At 45.2% G+C, this 20,906-nt stretch overlaps 1 protein-coding gene across 2 annotated transcripts in view; it reads right to left on the minus strand.

The window, feature by feature from the left end:
• The window catches only part of LOC147448336 (F-box/kelch-repeat protein SKIP30-like), a 37,363-nt gene continuing 16,457 nt past the window's right edge, over positions 1–20,906 (minus strand). The window contains exon 2 of one of the 2 annotated variants that reach the window (XM_086524180.1): positions 1–1,374. In XM_086524180.1, the coding sequence (XP_086380306.1) occupies positions 281–1,324 (1,044 nt within the window). In that variant the 5' untranslated portion in view covers positions 1,325–1,374 and the 3' untranslated portion in view covers positions 1–280. Of the gene's footprint in view, positions 1,379–20,906 lie in introns of both variants that reach the window. The other variant, XM_086524179.1, reaches the window with a different exon arrangement.

The following is a 20,906-nucleotide window of genomic DNA, read 5'->3' on the forward strand; positions in this document are numbered from 1 at the left end:
TGAACCCAAATGGGGGAAAGTGAAAACCAAATCTGTATCAGAGGATGTTCTATGGAGTACACAAAACCATTATGAGAGATGACTTGCTCCATGATAAATAGAGAACAGCTGAAACATTTTTCCAGCTGTCATAAAAGAAGCTCGATGTCATCTACAAGCACTTTCAATTTTCTGATGGTGGTGAATACTGACTGTAGAAAGCGCATGTTTCCTTAAAAGCTCCCAAAAAGTCCTATCCCATTGTTGAGATGCATCACATGCATTAATGGTGCGTCAGCAGCTACAGTTTGAGAACCACACAACCAACCACAGTACCCTGAGAGACGGTCATGCCCACTCCTTGTCGCCAAGTGGGTCGCTCCCCATCTAGCCTGCATATCCATACTTCATTCAAAGGTTCAAGGTTGAGATCACCCTGCCTCGGCAATGTCACTCCTCCAACCACATACAATTCTCCAGCCAAACCAGCTACTCCAAACCCAACTCGCCGATACCAGGAGGGCCAGGAGCAAACTGTTCTCTTTAAAGCTGCTGATGTGTGCTCTCTACTTACTATACCATTGAAAATCACATACAGATCACCATTCACCATCCCCATCGGACCTTGTGAAAAATAGCAATCAACAACAACCCATTTGTTCTCAGAAGCCTCGAACACCTGCGTCAAGGGTACTTCCTTATGTATCACGTAAATTTTACCTTCCAAAACAGCACCAGAGCAAGGTGAGTTCATTGTTTGACAGAGATCGGCAATAGGTTTCCAGCTATCATCAGCTGGATAATAAATCTCAGCTGTAGCTATGAACTGTCTGGTAGATGTAAAACCTCCCGCGACAACTATGCAATCATCAAGCACACAGCAGGCAAACTGTGCTCGTGCCATTAGCATTGGCGCTCTCTTTTTCCATACTCGATGGATGGGATCATACACCCACACTTCATTCGTCGCAACTATACCCCCACTGTCACCAGTGACCGGGTCTACATCATCACTTCCTCCGCCGATTACATATATCTTCCCACCAAGTGCTGCAGTCCCAAAATTTGAAAGATGTTTTACTGACGAGGGTACAATAGGTACGGTAAACCAGCGATTGCAGGATGGGTCAAAAGCCTGCCAGACGTTATCTGGGTCACGTGCAGAGACGTATAGCCATTCCTCAGAGCTTCCTGTTTCGTCTCTCAGTTTATAAAACTCCTCACTGCAAAGATGAGATCTCCAAGCACGATTGACAGCCCTCATGAAAGGATGACTACTAAGTGGCACTCGTGCTAGGCACTGCAAGGCAACAGCATCTGGCAACCCATCGATTAAAGCTGCCATTGATTCAAGTGAAGGAGTGTACGGTTTCAAAGCCACATACTCCAATAGACCTGTCTACAAGCACATGCAGCCCAAATTTCCAGTGAGAAAAAGAACAAATATCAGCAGAAAGTACACCTAAAGAATACCCAAAACCCTTGAAAGGACTCAATCAAATGCTGAAACACGCCTGCTTCAATACGTGGAGGCTCATAAAGAGCTTAGTACTAGTTAACAAGCAGCCTATTATAAGTTAACAAGCAGCCTATTATACTGAGCAAAAGTCAGCCAGTCTCACAACCATAGTTTTTTCAATGTCAATCAAACGAGCAGACGAGTTTGATTAAAACCCCTTGGCCAAATCAAAAGCAACCCTAATTTTTTCACATCTTACAAGCATAATGTAGCACTCAAGTCTAAATTACCCATCGACTATCAATATAGAGCATTTGCGAGCAAGGACTTTTTTACTTGCACAGAAAAGATCCTTCTATTAGCTTTTAACCTGCTCAATGGGCTATATCTCCCCTATCAAGAGGGTAAACATGTACAAAAAGAGGAGGGAGACTCTCCCAAAATGAATGAAAATTGTACAATGGCTAGCTTACAATATGGGAGCCACATAGGTAGCCCCTAGTGCCAACAAAAGCCACGATCCACTGTGACAAACAAACGAACGTACTCTCCTTTGAGTGTGTGAATCAGTTCCAGACAGAAGGATTGCACCGTCACTGTAAGATACTAAATACTTAAGCTTTTCAAAAGCTTGTTTTTGTTCGGGTCCCCAATGGAATGGAATCCACTTCTTCGTCAAATCATGGAGAGGACCGGCTATGGCGGCAAAAGCTCGAATGGAACGCCGATAATAGGAACAAAGACCCTGAAAATTTCGAACTTCATGTACTGTAGTTGGCGTAGGCCATTCTACAATTGCTTAAACCTTATTAGAGTTCATTCTCACCTGATTGTAAGACACTATGTGGCCCAAGAAATGGATCTCTTTTAAAAAGAATTCGCTTTTCTTAGCTTTCACAAATAACTTGTGTTTGCGTAATTCTTCAAACACTGTTGCAAGATATTTATAGTGTTCTTGTTCCGTCTCTAAGAAGATTAAAACCTCATCGAAGAAGACTCCTGTAAATCTTCTATGTGAATGGAAAATTCTATCCATCATTCTATTAAATGTTGCCGGTGCATTAGTGAGTCCAAAAGGCATCACTAAGAATTTATACAACCCAAAGGTTATTCTAAATAAGTCTTATGCACATCCTGAAAAGCACTGCGGATTTGATGATACCCGCTCTTCAAGTCTATACGACTAGAGACACTTGCTCCTTGTAACTTATCAAGAATGTCATCAATCTGAGGGATTGGGAATCGATTCTTGACTGTGATCTTGTTTAAAGATCCATAATCTATGCACATATAGAAGGTGCTGTCCTTTTTCTGCACTAAGAGGACAGGTGAACAATATGGAGAAGTGCTAGGCCTTATTAAACCAAAAGTTCATTAATCTGCTTGAGGATCTCCTCTTGCTGCATTAAACTGACTCTATAAGGGGGCTGATTTGGAGGAGAACTCCCTGGGATCAAATTAATCGTACGACCCTCAGGTCGAGAAGGTGGAACTTCATTTGGAAGTTCATCTACGAGACGGTCTTTAAAACTTTCTAACAACTTAATTCTATTTTGCTCTAAAGAGGAAGAAAGTTATGAAGAAGACACATCTCTCTCTCTCTCTCTTGCAAAAATTAAGTACGTCGAAACACACTTTTTCATTTCTTATGTTGGATTTCACTAAACCTAGGTTTTTTTTTAGCAGTGTTGTGCATCTTAATTGCAATGTGATTGGCGATGGGGATAAGCCATTCACCTGCATCCGCAGATTGCTTTCCTTTGTGATCAAAGGATAAGGTTTTTTGAACATAATCGGGGATGGGGTGCATCTTGTAGTCTGGAGGCATTCCCAGAATTACATCACATCCCTCAAGTGACGCTAGTAAGAAAGATTCTTGATCTTTGTAGTTATCTACCTTTAAATTCAGCTTCCCTATAATAGGAGTAGAACTAGAGTTTTGTCCTTTGAAAGCAGATGAGGCTTAAATAGAGACTCCAAAGCGGTTGGGCTGTAAATTGAGATCTTCGGTAAGCTTCATAGAGATGAAGTTATCCGTACTCCCTGGATCAAACAAAATGAGGGCCTGCTGGTTGCTGATGCTACCCCATGCTTTGAGAAGAGCTCTATCTTTACCATCCTTTGTTGTATTACCCTGTACATCCCTTCATGTGTCCAATTTGTCCACACTTGAAGGATCTCCCTTCACTGATATAGATTCTCGACTCTACAAGAGAGAGGTATTTCCCTTTCTTGGGCTGATTAGGCTTGCTTCTCTATCTGAGGCGGTTCCTTTCTTCTTTTGAGAAGAAGAAGTAGCAGTGGGCTGATTATGAAGAGCTTTCTGCAAAGCATGATAAGTGCTTTGCTCCATCTTCCTAGGAGTATCCTTGTCATGTATAGCATCAGCTATGCGAGGGGAAAGTGTAAGTAACTCTAAAGGTAGCAATCCAAATGATCAAGAGTGTAGAAGAGCAATTGCACTACCATCCAAGCCAAGCTCCGAGTGACTCCTGCTATATCTGAGGCAATTCTTTTCTTCTTTTGAGAAGAAGAAATAGAAGTGGGCTGATTATGAAGAGCTTTCTGCTAAGCATGATAAGTGCTTTGCTCCATCTTCCTGGGAGTATCCTTGTCATGTATAGCATCAGTTATGCGACGGGAAAGTGTAAGTAGCTCTAAAGGTAGCAATCCAAATGATCAAGAGTGCAGAAGAGCAATTGCACTACCATCCAAGTCAAGCTCCGAGTGACTCCAGATGTAATCGCGTAATGATGCCTGATCTCCCGCATCTCGCGGATACTCTCTCCAAGAGAGTCCATAGCACTGAAGTCCCGCTCTAGTCTGTAGATCCAAGCAATGAACCTGTCCAAGAAGAGATCCAAGATCATCTCCCTAAGTCCATGTAGATGCTCCTATGTAAGCAAGTGATCTGACGTGTCGAGGTCAAGTGGTAAGTGTCTGTCCACCCAAGATGGTGGTGTCCTCTCTGGGAATGTCGAAATCCATATGTCATGAGCATGGCCATATCTCGTGTGAACTCCTCTGATGAGTGCATGGGTGTGTCCATAGCAAACCACAAGTTACCACCCACATGGTTTGTGTTTTTCACAAAGGATGAAGTTACCTCCTGCCAGGACAACATCAGATGGTGGTCCATGCAATCTCTCAGTGACTGCTGCAATACATGGTAGCTTTTACGTTGGCTTGATCATCAATGGGCGTAGAATCCTTGGGAGATCCATTCATTCCAGCCATCATTCGGCGGTTGCGCACTCCATAGGGCCACGCTGTCCAAAAACGCAGATCTAGCTGAAAACCCAAGTGGAGCCGAAGATTTTCCCGCGACGAAAAGACCCAAAACCGCTAGCGCTTGTAGCCAGAAGGTGATCGCCAGTGGAAGAAGCAAAGAACGCAGGTGGAGGGGGATCCTTCGCAACATAAAAACGCCAAAGTCCATCACGTGCCTGACTTTTGCAAAACGCTGGTAGATCTGATCCCTTGGGAGGAGTACCTAATGCTAATGATGAAGCGCTTGGTCGCAAGACCACAAAGAACCAAGTCCCCCCAAGTGCCTCTGATTTGAGAACACTCATGCCCTTCTTCCTTGCCAAAAGAAAACGTTGTCGATACAACCTTGCTATCTACCCCAAAACGCAAATCTGCCTTGAAGTCCTGCTCCTCAGCGCAACCAAAAACGCTAGGGCTTAGGAGAGTCGCTGAAAACGCAGGAGTAGGGAAGGTAGGGTGTGGCATTAGCACAAGAAGAGGGAGGGCTAGCTGAACTTCGGCTCTGTAATGGCGTCTGATACCATGTGAGTGTCCATGTGCGACAGAGAGAGAGAGAGAGAGAGAGAGAGAGAGAGAGAGAGAGAGAGAGACTAGACACAACAAACGTTGGTATGTGGAAGAGATCAACCGCCCATGACTACCAGAACAAGAGGACCCGTACAATGATCAAATGATAATGAAATGTGTACTCCCTTGGCCCCACATATATGAGTGCCCAAGGTGGGCACCCAACTCAAGTGGGCGGCCAATTAAGGTACAACATAGACAATGGGTGGCCACCCCGGAGACACTAGCCGAACAAGGAAGTACCCTAGACCTATGTGAAGCAACAGAGTGGTGTAATTCTAACAGCTTCTGCCCAAAATAGCTGCATAGTTTCTACCCAATATAGTGTTCAAAAGATGTTCTCATTAGTGTAGTTTGCAGTTGCTTTTGGCTTTGATTAGAGCAGCACCAACATGTTGTCTTTATGTATAGCCTTTCTCATAAGCAAATCGGGCCAATCACGGATAGTCTCTATCTTGGCCGAATCCATCTGCACTCCTATTGCTGACACAATGTGTCCCAAAAAGTGTATCTCTGGTAGGAAAAATTCACTTTTCTTTGCATTAATCAATAATTTGTGATCCCGTAATGCCTGAAAGACTTGAAGCAGATGATCTCTATGTTCTGCCTCATCTTTGGAGAAAACAATGATATCGTCAAAGAAAGTGCCGACAAATAGCCTGTACTCTCGAAAAATCATGTCCATCATCCGGTTAAATGTCGCAGGAGCATTGGTTAAGCCAAAAGGCATTACCAAAAACTCAAATAACCCAAAAGTCGTCCGAAAGGCTGTCTTGTAAACGTCTCCCAGTGCGATTCGAATCTGATGATATCCACTCTTCAAATCAATCCTGCTAAAACATGAGGATCCCTGTAATTTGTCGAGTATATCATCTATCCTAGGAATCAGAAATCTATCCTTGATGGTGATTTTGTTGAGAGCTCTATAATCGATGCACATTCTTCAAGATCCGTCTTTCTTCAAAACCAACAACACTGGAGAGCAATACGGTGAAGTACTAGGCTGGACAAGACCCTTTTCCAAGAGGTCTTTTCACTTGGTTCATAATCTCTTCGTTCTGGGCTCGGCTCACACGGTAAGGTGGCCGGTTCGGTGGTGTGCTTCCAAGTATTAGATCAATGGTATGATCTTCAAGACGAGCATGTGGTAACTCAATTGGCAGGCCCTCTCAGAAGCAATCAGCATGAGAGTGAAGAAAACCTTGGCGTCCTTTATCAAGTTCAGACACATTTGTCCTATCCTCATCACTCAACTCTTTCATAAAGATCGAGTAAACAAACAGACTGGATTTCATTAACTTGGAAATGGCCGAAGCAGGTACAATAGGAACAGACTCCCCCTTAAGTTTAATGTCAAGTACAATAGTTCTGCCCTTCTCTGTGGTCAATGTCGCTTTCCTCGCCCGATAGTCGACCACGACGTTGTTCTTGTGGTACCAGGGAATTCCCAAGAGAACATCACAACCTTCCAAAGGCATTATGTAAAAGTCCTCATGCCCCAATTACCCCTGACAATGCAACCGAAGTTTTCCAATGACAGGTGTAATGGCTACGTCCTTGCCGGGTGCCGCTAAGAACTGCCTCCGCGAGTGGTCCCATCCGATCGGGAGTGATCTCGAGCCGCACCGCCAATTCCGGTGGAATGAAGTTGGCCTTGGCTTCTCCATCAAAGAAGATCAAGGCTTCTTGGTCTTTTACTTTGCCCCAAGCTCGCAGTTTTGTACTCTCGTCCAACGTGCTGGGATCGGTACCCACGCAATCTGGAAACAATCCTGTTTTCATCTTGCCTTTTCTTCCACGTTCCTCAGCTACTCTCGAACTCTCAGGCCTCGTCGTCCTTGTCATTCTGTTCTTCCTATGCCCTTTTAGGGCACTTCGCGGAGATACGTCCAGTTTCCCCGCATTCAAAGCACTTCCCTTCCTTGATGAAGCGAGCTCTCTCCTGAGGAGTGAGTTTGGGTCGTACATCTTTCTTTTCACGGTTGCTCTTCCTCTTTCTGTCACGTGACACATCCAACCCTATGTGTCCGTGGACAAGCTACAGCATGAGCAGGGTTTAGTCAGTCCAGTCAGTCTAGATTAGAAGTGATCTGGCACTTTTGTGAGTCTATTCGTAGACCGTGCATGCCGAGTCACTTGGTATAGATGCATATCCTCTGGTTGCACACAGCATGATCATCAGTATTCCCATCAGAATCCATTAGAATCAGTTAGGGGATTTTTCAAGTGCATTTTACCTATTTTCCCTATTTTTGACATTTTCCACTTATTAATTTAAGTGACTTTCCAACAAAAGTAGGTAGGGCAATTTTGCTAAGAAAATATATAAGCAAACCAAAGCTAGCACTCTTTGGCAAATGAGCAGGAGCACAACAAGCCACCATGCAGCAGGTACTCCCTCTCTCTCACCAAGAACCCCTAAGCACCTTCAAGCCCTTGGCGTTTCCACCCTCCATCAGCATTAGCATTTTTGGTCATCGCCATCACTTCCCCTAGCCTGGCGTTTTCAGCTTTGCTATCATCGCCAACCTCCCCAGATTCCCAACGTTTTCACTAACGCTACAAGGCTGCCAGCGTCTTTGGATTTTCAGCCTTCAGTGAAGCAGACAAGGCAGCATTTTCAGCCTTAGGAACAGCAGCCAATTCAGCCCTAAACACTTACAAAGATCATCATTTTCAGCCTTCAAAAACGCAGCCAAATCAGCGTTTTCAGCAGCCCGAATCAGTCCCAGATTTTCAGCCATAGCGTTTTTATGGACAGCAGATAGAAGACCGCAGATTTCAGCCCTTGAGTCGTCGTCGTCATCCCCGTCGTCGTCACCAACATAGTCACGAGTTGCATCACTCCATGCATTCCATTTGTACCACTTTGTTCAATCAATAGTAGACCACTCTCGCCGACGAGAGTGGAGCCTTCGGAGGAGGGTTTTACAACGTCTCTGGTGTCCTATCTCTCTTCTCTCTTTCTCTCTTTCTCATACACTTGCACGCACAGTGTCCACTCACTTTGTTCGTGATCATAGCACTCTACATTAAGAACGGAAGGCTCTCCCTTCCATAAGAACTAAAAGGAACCTTGAGCAAATATGGATCACTCATCTTGAGAAAATACAACATTCGTTCCGCTGCACCTTACACTTTCTACTTTCATTTGTCGAAGTTTGTTCGGCTCTTTGCGTCATGATCTCATCTATGGGGTAGGTCAAACTGCCAGAGTGAATGGCAAAACCCCGTTTCACATGACTCATCAACTCCTAAATGGAAGCTGACTTTTGTTCCAAGCAATGATCTCGGATCTCTGTAGGAAGACCCAAGGTAAACCGCTCAATTTGTTCCTTGAACGAGATCTTCTTGAATGAAGAGGCAGGTAGAAAAGAGCTCCAGAATCTTTCGCAATAAGCGTCCACTGTATCCTTCGAAGATGGTTCCAAGCAGTTCGTACATCAAGTACATACTCTGGAGTCAGCCAAGAAGAAATAAAAAGCCTCTTGAATTTCAGCCATTTAACTGGCGCAGTCTTATTTAATAGAAGAGTGGACCACCAAGTTCGAGCATTCCCCTTAAAGTAAGAGGCAGCTCTCTGAATCTTGTGCTCGGAGTAACAGCCTCCCGCGAAAGTGATGTCAAACTGCTGTACAAAAGACAAAGCCTTCGAAGCATCTCTAAAACGAGAAAACGCGTCAAATTTAATTGATTGTCCACCTTCCTTAAACTCTCGGACTTTCTTGCTTTTGTCTTCCAGAAAGTCACACTGGTTGGCTTTGTAAAAATTCTTCTTCTTTGCATAAAAGCTGCTATCATCCAAGTCCGAACTAGACGAGTCCTTTGTAGAATTGTCAACCACGGGGCGAGATTTAGACTTCTTTGCCTTTTTCTTCCCCTTTCTGAAGCATTGCTTTTTGTTTCGCTTTTTGCCCTTTCTGTCTTTTTCGCTCGAGTCAGATGAGCTAGAAGAACTGGCTACTCCTTCAAATCGAACACGCTTCTTCTGCTTTCTTGCCTTTTCAAAAGTAGACTGACGACCCAAATAACCCGGGAAGTCAGTGCTTTTCTTCTGTTTTTTGTCATGCTTTTTAACTTTGTTCTGCACGTCAAAAAGCTGAGCAATTCGTGCATCAACCACCTCTTCTAATTCTTTCTCTGTATACCTCTTGGGAGTAGGAGGTTTCTTGAGAGCGGGTTTTCAGGGTGGTTTTGTGGTCTTCTATCACTGTGTGTGAACTTCCTCGAAAGAAGTCTGGCTCATATATTTTGCTAACTTCGGGTCCTTGGCAAAATTAAGTATCATCTTTGTTGCATCGTCGATCAATTGACGACGCTCCATCTCCTGAATCTTCGTTGTGATCCCTTCCCGCATCTCCGGATGCAGAGGGAGTCGACTGATCTTTGCCTGAAGCCATAGGTGCCGCGGAAAAAAATTAGGGATCGGATTTCCCGTAGAAGAGAAATCAGCCACCAGAGACCATTGTAACAGACTTGGACACTCCAAGTCGAGAATCTACCACGACACCACAAATAATCACTTCAAACAATTCACAGATCACAATTGATTCGACACTGGCCCTGCGGAGTTCCGTGCCTAGAGATATTGACCCCAAAGACTGGCGCCCCTTTCGGTATTTCTTTTTGTATTAATCTGTGTTCCAAGTACAAGAGTGCGGGTAGGCGCTCACACTCCGACTCTGCGTCCAGATGCTCTGAGTTGTGAGTGGCCTACCCACTTATTTAAAGAGTACAAGGAATGCCAAAAGCAAAGCCCCAAAAGCTGAAAATCAAAAGCTTGAAAAGTAAAGCAGAAAGGGCTTTTCTCACAAGCTCTCTTGAGCCCCTAAATAAAGTAAAAGCTGGCTCTCTCTCTCTCTCTCTCTCTCTCTCTCTCTCTCTCTCTCTCTCTCTCTCTCTCTCTCTCTCTTAATTGCGTAAAAAAGCAACCAAGAGCTGCCGCAAAAAGCGCCGTAAAACACGGAATTCCGTATGGGCTGCCACGTGTCATGCTCTCCGCAATTTGCGGGATCCGTACAGCCTGCAGTCACGTCATCTTTTCTGCCCGCCAGGGATTGTCTCATGCCAAGGGAGGTGTCACAAAGTGATGACGTGGCGGACAGCAAAAACCCTAATTTCTGCCAGAAACCCTAAAATTCCTGCAAACCCTAAAAACTGCCAGAAACCCTAATTCGCAGCAAACCCTAACTTCTGGAAACCCTAACTGCTGGCTGAAACCCTAATTTTTGGCGCCAGTGCCACGTGGCAGGGGTGTACGGATTTTTCCGGAAATTGCGCCGCAATTTGCGTTGGCACCTTTTGGGCGTTGCTTTTTGCATAAAAGAGAGAGAACTTGCTTTTTTTTTAATAAAAAAAAAAGAGACTCTCTCTAAGAGAGAGAACTGATGCTTTTGATTTTTTAAAGCTTTTGGGGCTCTGCTTTTGGGCATCCCTTGCAACCTTAAAATTAGTGGTGAGGGCCTCACTTCTCAGAGCATCTGGACGCAGAGTCTGAGAGAGAAACCCTAACCGCTCTCTTGTACTTTGATGATTGATTAATACAAAAAGAAATACCGAAAGGGGCGCCAGTCTTTGGGGCCAATATCTCTAGGCACGAAACTCCGCCGGGCCAGTGCAAATCTATTGTGATCTGTGAATTGTTTTGAAGTGGTTATTTGGTGCTGTCGCGGTTGATTCTTGACTTGGAGTGTCCAAGTCTGTTACAGGAGGGGGTGTGTGTGTATTGGGCAGCCACGTCACCTGTTTGTGACATTCCTTCCAAGTGTTTCAAAAAGGAAGGAGGCAGCACCAACAAAAATCCGAGGCCCAATGTCTATTTGGCAAAAGAAGACAAAGATGAAGATGGAGAAGGCGGCAGCAGCCTTCTAGTCTATAACAACATTCTCTAGCTTTTGTTTTTGCCTTTCCCCTTTAGTTGTATTTGTTTGAGGATAACTTGGACTAGCTTGGTCTCAGTTGTATACATTTGTTTGAGGGGAGGTGTTGAGTGTCTCTTGGATTAGAGATAATTTGTCTCCTGGATTGGGGTGGTCTTGTGGATTGGGATGTTCTTTTGCTCCTGGATTGGAGTGTGCCAGAGATGTCAGTTTCTTCAGTTTCTTCATAGTCCAAACCCCAAGGGGAGGGTTGTTAGGAATTGTGGGCTTTGTCCTATGTTGGTGTGTATCTCCTCTATCCTGCGGGATGCATAGGTAGCACAGAACCATGTGTTAGCATGTGGAAAAGGTACTCAAGGGTATGGGTACCCATGGGGGTCATTACTAGAGGGTATGGACTCACCTAAAGTTATTTATTGGACCCCTAAAGTGACTTGAAAGGTCACCTACGAGCTTGCTCGTTGGATTGGCTGATTTGAAGCCTTTGTATGATGTCACCAACGATGCCAGATGAGATGCCTTGGTTAGCTCTATATATTGAACCCTTTGTACACACTTTCAGTTGAATCAATTAATCCACTTTTTGCCTACACTCTACTCTATCTCCATTGCATATTCAAGTGTTGTAATAGCATGTCGATATCACGAATGGCTCTCTAATCTTTCCTCCCTAATCTCTACACTATCCTAGTATAACATCATACTCATTCTTGCCAAAATAGTTAAACAAGGCTCGTTCAACTAAAACTTGAAACAAGTACTCAAAATACTAGAATTGAATGCTAGTATGAACCTACCTAGTAGAGGCAAAACATAACCAAAGTAGTACAAAGTTCAAACCTTGACAATATGAGCCCTTTAATTCGTTGCTTGTCCAAGCAAGAAAAATAATATTATCACCTTTATCATGCATAGCCTGAACAATTGCTATGACATCCCTACTCAATCATCAAAGCCCAAGAGTAGGTGCAGCTTTGTATAGCTTCCTACATATTCAATATAACCCTCTCCGAATAGATTATAGGCTAGCGAAAGCCACATCTTTAAGGGACAAACCATGTCACGTGCACATCTAACCCTATGTGCATGTGGACAAGCTACACATGCACAAGCTATCCCAACTCTAGGATTCAGGTTAGCCTAGGAAGTGTTCTTGCACCTTTGTGAGCCTGTGCGCAGGCCGTGCATGTCCAGGCACTTAGAATAGTTGCATACCCTCTGATTGCACACAGCAGGATCATTAGCATGACATTCAGTACCCATCATGAGCATTTTCCAGAGCATAGAACCCTTTTTTGCCAAAGTACACAATTTTCACTTATTTATTAATAAGTGACTTTTGTTGGAAAAGTAGGTAGGGCAAATTGCTAAAGAGCTATAAAAGAAACGATTGGGCACTCAGTAGAAGCAGAAGAAGCAGGACACAGAAGGGCAGGCACCCGCAGCAGAGCAAGCAGGCACCCATAGGTCCCAGCGTTTTCTCAAAGATCAGCCCAGTGTTTCAGCCTCAAGAAATCAGCGTTTACATCCACCACCACCAGCGTTTTCAGTTTTCAACCTAAGCCTCCCGAGAACCCGCATCCTCTGGTTGTGGATCCTCGCCAAATTCACCATCTAGTACCAAATCAGCAGCGTTTTTACATTTCAGCCCTAGTCCAACGAAGCAGTTGCAGATTCAAGCCACAGTACCGCCACAGCAGCAGATCCCCAGTAGAGCATCTAGCGTTTTCAATTTTCAGCCTTGACGCCGTTGTCGTCGACATCGTCGTCGTCATCGCAGTCCCTATCTTGACGACGACACCTTCGTTATCGTTATCGTCATCGTCATCGCAGATCCCTGTCTTGACGACGATACCTTCGTCGCCATCGTCGCAGATTCCGGACTTGACGACGACACCATTGTCGTCATCGTCATAGTCTCCATCGTCGACGTCGACATTGCCATCAAGTTCACAGCATCTAGACCATTGTACCAGATTGCAATCTATAGCATAGACCTCTCTCGCCATAGAGAGGGAAGCCCTGGGGGGGGGGGGGGGGGGGGTTGAGAATCGTTTGGTGCCGTATTCTTCTCTCTCTCTCATTCTCAGCACTTTTATTCACAATAGCATTCACTTTGTTTGTGATCATTGCACTCACAATATCTCTCTAAGAAGAACAGAAGGCTCTCCCTTCCAAAAGTAAAAGGAACCCTTGAGCACAGTTCGGAGCACTCATCCTGAGTGCTATCAACATTCACTTCCGTTGCACCTTACATTGGTATCAGAGCTTTTTGGCAGTGTTCATATCACTCAAGGAAAGAACCACAAGAATTCTTTTTGCTTGTTTGATCGCATGTAACCCAAGTCCACTTGGGCGTGTCGATTCCTAATCGTGTTTTTGAAGAGTGACAGGTAACCCAAGAAAGAAGGGCTTGTCTAGCCTCCCCTTGTTCCTCTTTTCACTCATTGAGAGCGGACCGTGCACTAAGCAGCCGGCCAATCAACGTGAGGTGAGAAAAAGCGACTTTGGTGTGAGCGCAAGGCCGCCTAAGGGTGCGCCCGCAGGGAGAGTCGAGCTAGAGTAAGAGAAAAGCCTTCTCAAACACCGATTCCAAGCTAAGAACCCAAGAACCTCAAGCACTCAAGTATCCAAGCTCTCAGTGTATGGTCATCACCCGAAGCGGAATGGATACTTTGCGTGAAGGTGATGAGAGTGGAGTTGGAGGAGAAGAAGTTTCTACACCCCCATCCCTATCTACGTATAACCGGCCCGTACAACGTAGAGGGCGGTACTATTTCAATTACCTGTTCACTTTACACAGAGCACTGAGAAGGGAAGAGAACACAGTTGCGTCCAGCGACTAGAATGTCACTGCGCACACGAGACCGACACCCTGTAGGCCCCAAAGACTGGCGCCCTTTCGGTATTTCTTTATTCAAATTAAGGTAGACGATCCGACCACTTAGCACAAGCTTTCACAAAGCTGTCCAAACCTGGCGAGGGCTGAAAACGCAGGTTTTCGACCGGATTTCGACAACATAACGGCGCAAAAACCCCTGTAGGTCAAAAACACCTGTCTAGGACGGATTCCCTCGATATCTGGAAGCTTTCTGGTGAGCTGTCACAGAAATTCAGCGGGCTGTAATTCTCTGTTTTTCACTGCCGGGAGCCCAAAAGCCTGTACACGCATCCCAAGGCTCTCACCAGGCTCCCCCGATGTTCCCTTGCAGTTTAGGTTCGAAACCCTAAACCTGCAGAAAAACACAGCAGGCTGTAATTCCCTGTTTCAGATCGTTTTTAGCGGAGCGAACACGCCTACGCGTGTCCCAAGGGCTCCCGCACGCAATGGGACAGTTCCCCTGTGAATTGGACGAGTTTTCACACGAGAAAACTCTCCAAACTCGCAATCTTTCATGATGGAACTGTACGTACCTATGGGGGATTAGCAATTAGCTAATCTGGTTCCTGTTCAGAAGGCTCTTGCCTTGGCAAACGCGCATGAACCCCCAGAACTGTACATAGGTCAAATGAGAAGCCCACTAGTGGGGCATAACATACTGTACGTAGGGGAGAAAGAGAGCAGTATGTAGCGTGCGGGGCATCACTCCCGTCACCATACTGTGCATAGAGGGCAAGGTAAGCATTCCATAGCTTCTGTACCTGCTACAATCCACCTCAGGTTGAAAAATGGCGCCCCCTTTGTTGATATGCAGCTCGTTTTTGCCTCCCAGAGTGGCAAAATCGCTCACAGGCTGACACGTCGCCCAGTTTCCGAGTTTGGGCTTTCCCTGCTAAAAATATCTCAACTGGTGCGTCAATTGACTTGGCAGCAGAGCAATAGAATGTTCCCCTTGTCATTCCACAGCTAATAACGCGAACACATTTTCCTGTCAAAAATAGCAGTTCCCTAAATTTTAGGAGAGGCTTCCATGGCGTCCCTATCGGTCTCCTGACCATCATTGAAGACTACCATTTGACCAACATCTACAATGTGGGTTAATTTACTTGCCCCTTTCAACTTATAAAGTTGCAATGACTTGACGAGTGGCCCAAATTCCAGTTTGGCGCACACGAGCTTCCATACTCATCAGAATTCAGTGCTAACTGGCCCGGGCAGTCCCTGTCTGACCGACCTAGATCCCTGATGTGAGAAACCCATTTGGCTGCAACCGTTTCACATTGGCCATGCAATGTCCACTTGCACCTTTTCAAGGGTTTTGGGACAAACAAGTAAAAATAAAATAAATATATCTAATACTTATTTACGGAAGGCAACAGGAAAAATACACCTCCTGGTGACACACCCCACCCTTGAAATACAGCAAGCGACCTCGCTTGCATGCCAATAATACCTGCAGATATCTCCTGATATCACATATATTCTATGATGGGAATCCAAGATATACATGCTTTCGGAAATGTAGCGTTGGACAATTAAACAATCCCACCAACCTGGCTACGACACATATATCAAGCATAGAAGTCTTCTAGTGTACTCTTGAGCACAAACTTCTCTAGCTAAATTCTGTATGGAAAGAGTAGATACAATTGCTTAACTACTCTCTTGAGCATCATGAACCATGCTCTTGCTGTCACCAGCGTGTGACTACTATCTATCCTTTTTGTTGATTTCTTTCTTATTATCTATTTACTTTCACTTTTTGGAAACACCCCTGGGGAAATCTAACTGCCCTACATTGCATAGCTAGTGTGGAACTGTCCAGAGGGAGTCCAGGCCTGAGGGCAAGAGAGCACTAAAGTTGGACAAGGACTATGGTTAGCCAAGTGGGGTCATTGACTAGCCAAAGTGGAATCCTTTGCTACAGAGGCTACATTTCAGTTCTGGACGTGGCCGCAGTGTACAAAGAGGGTCGGATGACCTAGACAAATACAATGGCAGCCTCTCCTAAAATTTAGGGAACTGCTATTTTGGGACCTGAAAATGTGTTGACGTCATTACCTCCGGAATGACAAAGGGAACATTTTCTTGCTCTGCCGTGAAGTCAACTGGGCAACCGATTGGGAGATTTTTAGGCGGCAACCCCGAAACGGGAAAATGATAGTAAATTTGCCAAAAGGCACATTCTAGTGCAGTTTCTAATGCAAGAGAGAGTTGGCGCTGAATTTTAAGCTGGGAGAGGCTCATTTGCAGCTTTTGTCACAGGTTAAGAGCTATGGAGTGCTTGCTTTCCCTCTTATGCACAATGCGGTGCCAGGACTGATGCCCTGCACGCTACGCATTGCCCTCTCTCTCCCCTTTGGCAGTATGTTATGCCCCTCTAGTGGGCTCTTCATTTGACCAATGTACAGTTGTGTGGGTTCATGCGCGATTGCCGAGGCAAGAGCCTCTTGCACAGGTACTAGATTAGCTAGCGGCTAATCCCCCCGCAGGTACAGGTGAATTCGGAGAGGTTTCACGCCAGAAATCTCGTCCGATTCAAAGGGCAAGTAGCCCTACAGGTGCGGGAGCTCGAGGACTTGCTAAGGATGCGACCGGCACGCGAAACGGAGCCCGAAACAGTAAATTACAGCCTGCTGTGTATTTTTGCAGGTTTAGGGTTTTGGCCCTAAACGGACCCTAATACCCCCAGGAGGTTCGGGGATGCAAGGGGACCGCTGTACAGGTGATCTGGCGCATTTTCAGGGCTGAAAACAGAGAATTCAGCGTGCTGCAGATTCTCGCCAAGTTTTGCAAAGTGCCCGTATGCGTCGGGAAAGTCATTTAATGCGTGGGAATACTGACTGTGAAGGGTTCTAGTACAGTTATGCTGCCGAAATCGGGCTGGAACAGAGGAAATTCAGCCGAGTTTGTGCGGGGCAGCTTGTAGGGAACCTCAGCGTTTATTCCCTCTTTTGAACAATAAAGAAATACCGAAAGGGGCGCCTAAGTTAGGGGCCAATCTGGTGTCCGTCTACTCATACAGGTGCAATCTAGCAGCCTGTATCCCTCTCCCCTTTGTTGTGTCTTGAAAGTACAGGTAAAATAGACGACTAATAATGGGTGAAAGCTAAATCAAGGTTTAAAGTAAAGTCTACCGCCCTTTTTGGATTGAACAGGCCGGTTTCATGGTTCCATCGACGGGATTAAATCACTTTTTCCCATAGAAGTGAGCCTTGGTCAGTTTTGGGCTTGAAGACACAGGGGATCATAGACCAGACACAGGGAATTGTAATTATGGCTGACAGACCAGATGATGTGACTGAAGAGGTTTCCTCTTCACAGGGTCAACAGACACATGAAGTGGGTGAGTCGTCAAGACCACCACAGACAGATGATGATATATTCAGGACCCAATTGGCTACTGCTGTGGCTATGTTCACACAAGTAATGCAGAATCCGAGGTTTTTAGCCTTTCTGCAACCTCCTGTTCCGTCTCAGCAAGTTGGGTCACTGGATCATATTCAAAAGCCTGTTAAGGCTCGAGCACAGGTGATTCATACCGCACAGTCAATGGAAACACCTGTACACTTGACGGAGAACATGCAGTCTCCACAACCTATGCCTAAGGTGCAAGAACAAGTGGCTGACATGCCAGTCTTTCAAGCTGTACCAGTTCAGCCCGCCACCTTTCAGCAGCCTATAGCTGGTTCTAATGGGCAGGGAAGCAACTTACAGGCTATGCAACAGGTCTTCCCACCACCTTCAGTACACCCTGGCTATTTTGGAGGTGGATCGGTATTCCAGAGCATGGCTGGTCATGCACCTGGAAATCAGTTTTACACGCCAGGAACAGTGTTCGGGGGTGCTCAAACGATGATGCCTAACCCCATGTACAGTGTCATGGGTATGCAACCAGGGTTTCAGAGCACTCAGGGCCAATTTGGGATGCCACAGGCAAATTTTGGTATGGCTGGAATTACAAATCAGCAGCCAAATATGGCATTTCCAAGTCAAGTTAATAGCGGCCAAGGAACACAAATGAACCCTAATAGTGTTCCCATGTTTCAGTCACTTCCATATGACAATTTAACGCCGCTGGAGAGGCCAACTCCGTACAAAGAAGGTGGCAAAGGTGTGACATTCACGACCTTTACAAGGTTTGATGACAGGAAGAAGGCTCTCTCATTCCTCCAGCAGTTTGACAAGGCCTATGCAAGGGGGAAACTTTACAGAGGCTTCAAAGGTCTGCAAGGCAACCACTTTCTTGACAGGGAATGCAGGACAATGGTGGACAACTTTATTGCTTCAAGGGCAAGCTCCGTCCACATGGATTTACTTCAAACAGATTTTTGCAGCAGCATGGTTATCTGATGATTTCGAAGCAGATGTCATGACAGAATGGCACCAGCTAAATGCTGCCACTTGCAGAAATCTGGATGATTACAATCGGAAGTTTTGGAAAGCTCTACTTCCAGTAACTTCCTATAGGTTTGTGCCATTGACAGAACAAATTGAAAAATACTGTTGTGGCCTACCTAAAGGATTGAGAAAGTACTGTACGAAGACAAAAGTCACTACTTTGACGCAGCTCATCGAGGTAGCAAACACTGGCAATGGTTTGCTCAAGGGAGAAGATTGTGAATTTAACACTGGCGTCAAGGCAAGATCAGGCAAGAAAAATTCAGCCAAGAAGCACGTTCCCAATGAGACTCCTAAAGGGACTCAGGAGACGGCCAACGCAGGGAAAGACAAAGCTACGGCTGAATCAGAAAAAGGACCAGCAAAGAAATGGAAAAGACGTTTTCCTCGCAAGTCAGAAGAGCAAAAGAAGGTCCTGAGGACAGAGAACAAATGCTTTATATGTGAGCAGCCTGGCCACATTGCTTACAACTGTCCTACAAAGAAAAGGCCAGCTGATTCTGAAGACAAGGAGGACAGGAAAGGAAAGAAGCCCATGGCCGGTCTAGTGCTAGATATGGTGGGCGACAAGCCAAATTCAGATGCAAGTGAGCTTTGCAGAGCATGGGGAAAGGTCAGGGATCAAACAGTGCTTATCTTCTTTGATCCAGGTGCCAAAGCCAACTTTATTTCCCCAGAATTGGCTTCAAAGTTGGGAATCAGACCTGAAGAGATGGGGTATACAGCAGAGGCAGGTTTGGCATGTCCTGGCCATACAGAGGCTGTGACACCCATCATTGGAAAGTTGCGTCTACATATCCAGTCCTATGTAGATGCTGAAGAATTTTACATCATGCCACTGGACGGATGTGATGTGTTGTTAGGTATTCCTTGGTTGTTTCGTGTACAGGGAATCATGGATGCCTACAACAAAAAGATCACTGTACAGAGCAAGGGAAAGACTCACATTCTGGATGTAAAGCTTAAAGGGGAGTCTATTCCCACTATATCAGCTTCTGCTATTACTTCTGTAATGAAAAAGCATCTTTCTGCGTACTTGGTTTTTGCACGTGAAGTGTCAGATTGTGATGAATCAAATTTATCTGTGCTAGATAAAGAAAGGTCAATGTTTTTACAACAGTATAGTGACTGTTTTTCCGATTCATTACCGTCTCAATTACCGCCAGAGAGACCCGAGGACCATGCGATAGATTTGGTGCCAGGCTGTAGCCCACCAAATAAGCCTCCGTACAGGGTTAGTGCGGCTCAGCAGAAACAGATAATGGGCCAAGTACAGGAGTTGTTAGAAAAGGGGCTGATTCAGCCCAGTTCATCTCCATTCTGTTCTCCAGTGTTGTTGGTGCAAAAAAAGGATGGCTCATGGCGTATGTGCATCGACTACCGTGCATTGAACAAGAATACCATCAAGAATAGGTTCCCTATACCTAGAATTGATGATATTATGGACAAATTAGAAGGAGCAGCTATGTTTAGCAGGATAGATCTAAAGAGTGGGTACCATCAGATCCGCATTAGATCAGAGGATGTGCACAAGACTGCTTTTAGAACGACGTTTGGTCTTTACGAATTTTTAGTGATGCCCTTTGGTCTCACAAATGCTCCTGCTACGTTCAATAGGATGATGGACAGAATTTTCCGTCCACACCAGCAGTTTGTTGGTACATTCTTTGATGACATGATAGTCTATTCAAAGAATGAAGAGGAGCATAGGCATCACTTGGCCATTGTGTTCAAAGAGCTACGCAGTCATAGGTTGCTCATCAATGCAAAGAAAAGTGAGTTTTTTCTGGAAGAGATTCACTTTCTGGGACACATTGTCTCAAAGGATGGTGTCAGAATGGATCCTGCAAAAGTTGAAGCGATCAAGTCATGGCCAAATTTGAAGACGATGCATGATGTCCGAAGCTTTTTGGGACTATGCTCCTATTACAGAAGATTTATCCGAAATTTCGCTGAGATTGCTTCACCTTTACATGCTCTTCAAAAGAAGGCAGTCACCTTTAGATGGACTCAAAAAGAGATTTCAGCTTTTAATCTCTTAAAGGAAAAGATGACTTCAGATCCAGTCATTGTGTTGCCAGATCTTAGGAAGTCATTTGTGGTCCAGTGTGATGCCTGCGGTAGTAGCATTGGTGCAGTGCTAATGCAAGATGGCAGGGTAGTACCTATGAGAGCAGAATTTTGCAAGGGCCAGAGATGACCATGCATGTCTATGAGAAAGAGTTACTGGCTGTGATTCATGCGCTCTTAAGTTGGAAACACTACCTGCTAGGTGCAGACTTTGTTGTCCAAACGGACCATCAGACCTTGCGATATTTCTTGACACAGACAAAGTTATCTGAGAAGCATATGCGATGGGCAAATATCTTGTCCATGTTCCATTTTCAGATTGTGCATGTGGAAGGCAAGAAGAACGTTGTGGCTGATGCCTTGTCAAGGAAGCCACAAATTTCAGCTGTGTCGATTCCTT

The sequence above is a fragment of the Adiantum capillus-veneris genome, chromosome 11 (assembly GCF_014529385.1).
Source record: "Adiantum capillus-veneris isolate H3 chromosome 11, ASM1452938v2, whole genome shotgun sequence".
NCBI classification, from domain to species: domain Eukaryota; kingdom Viridiplantae; phylum Streptophyta; class Polypodiopsida; order Polypodiales; family Pteridaceae; genus Adiantum; species Adiantum capillus-veneris.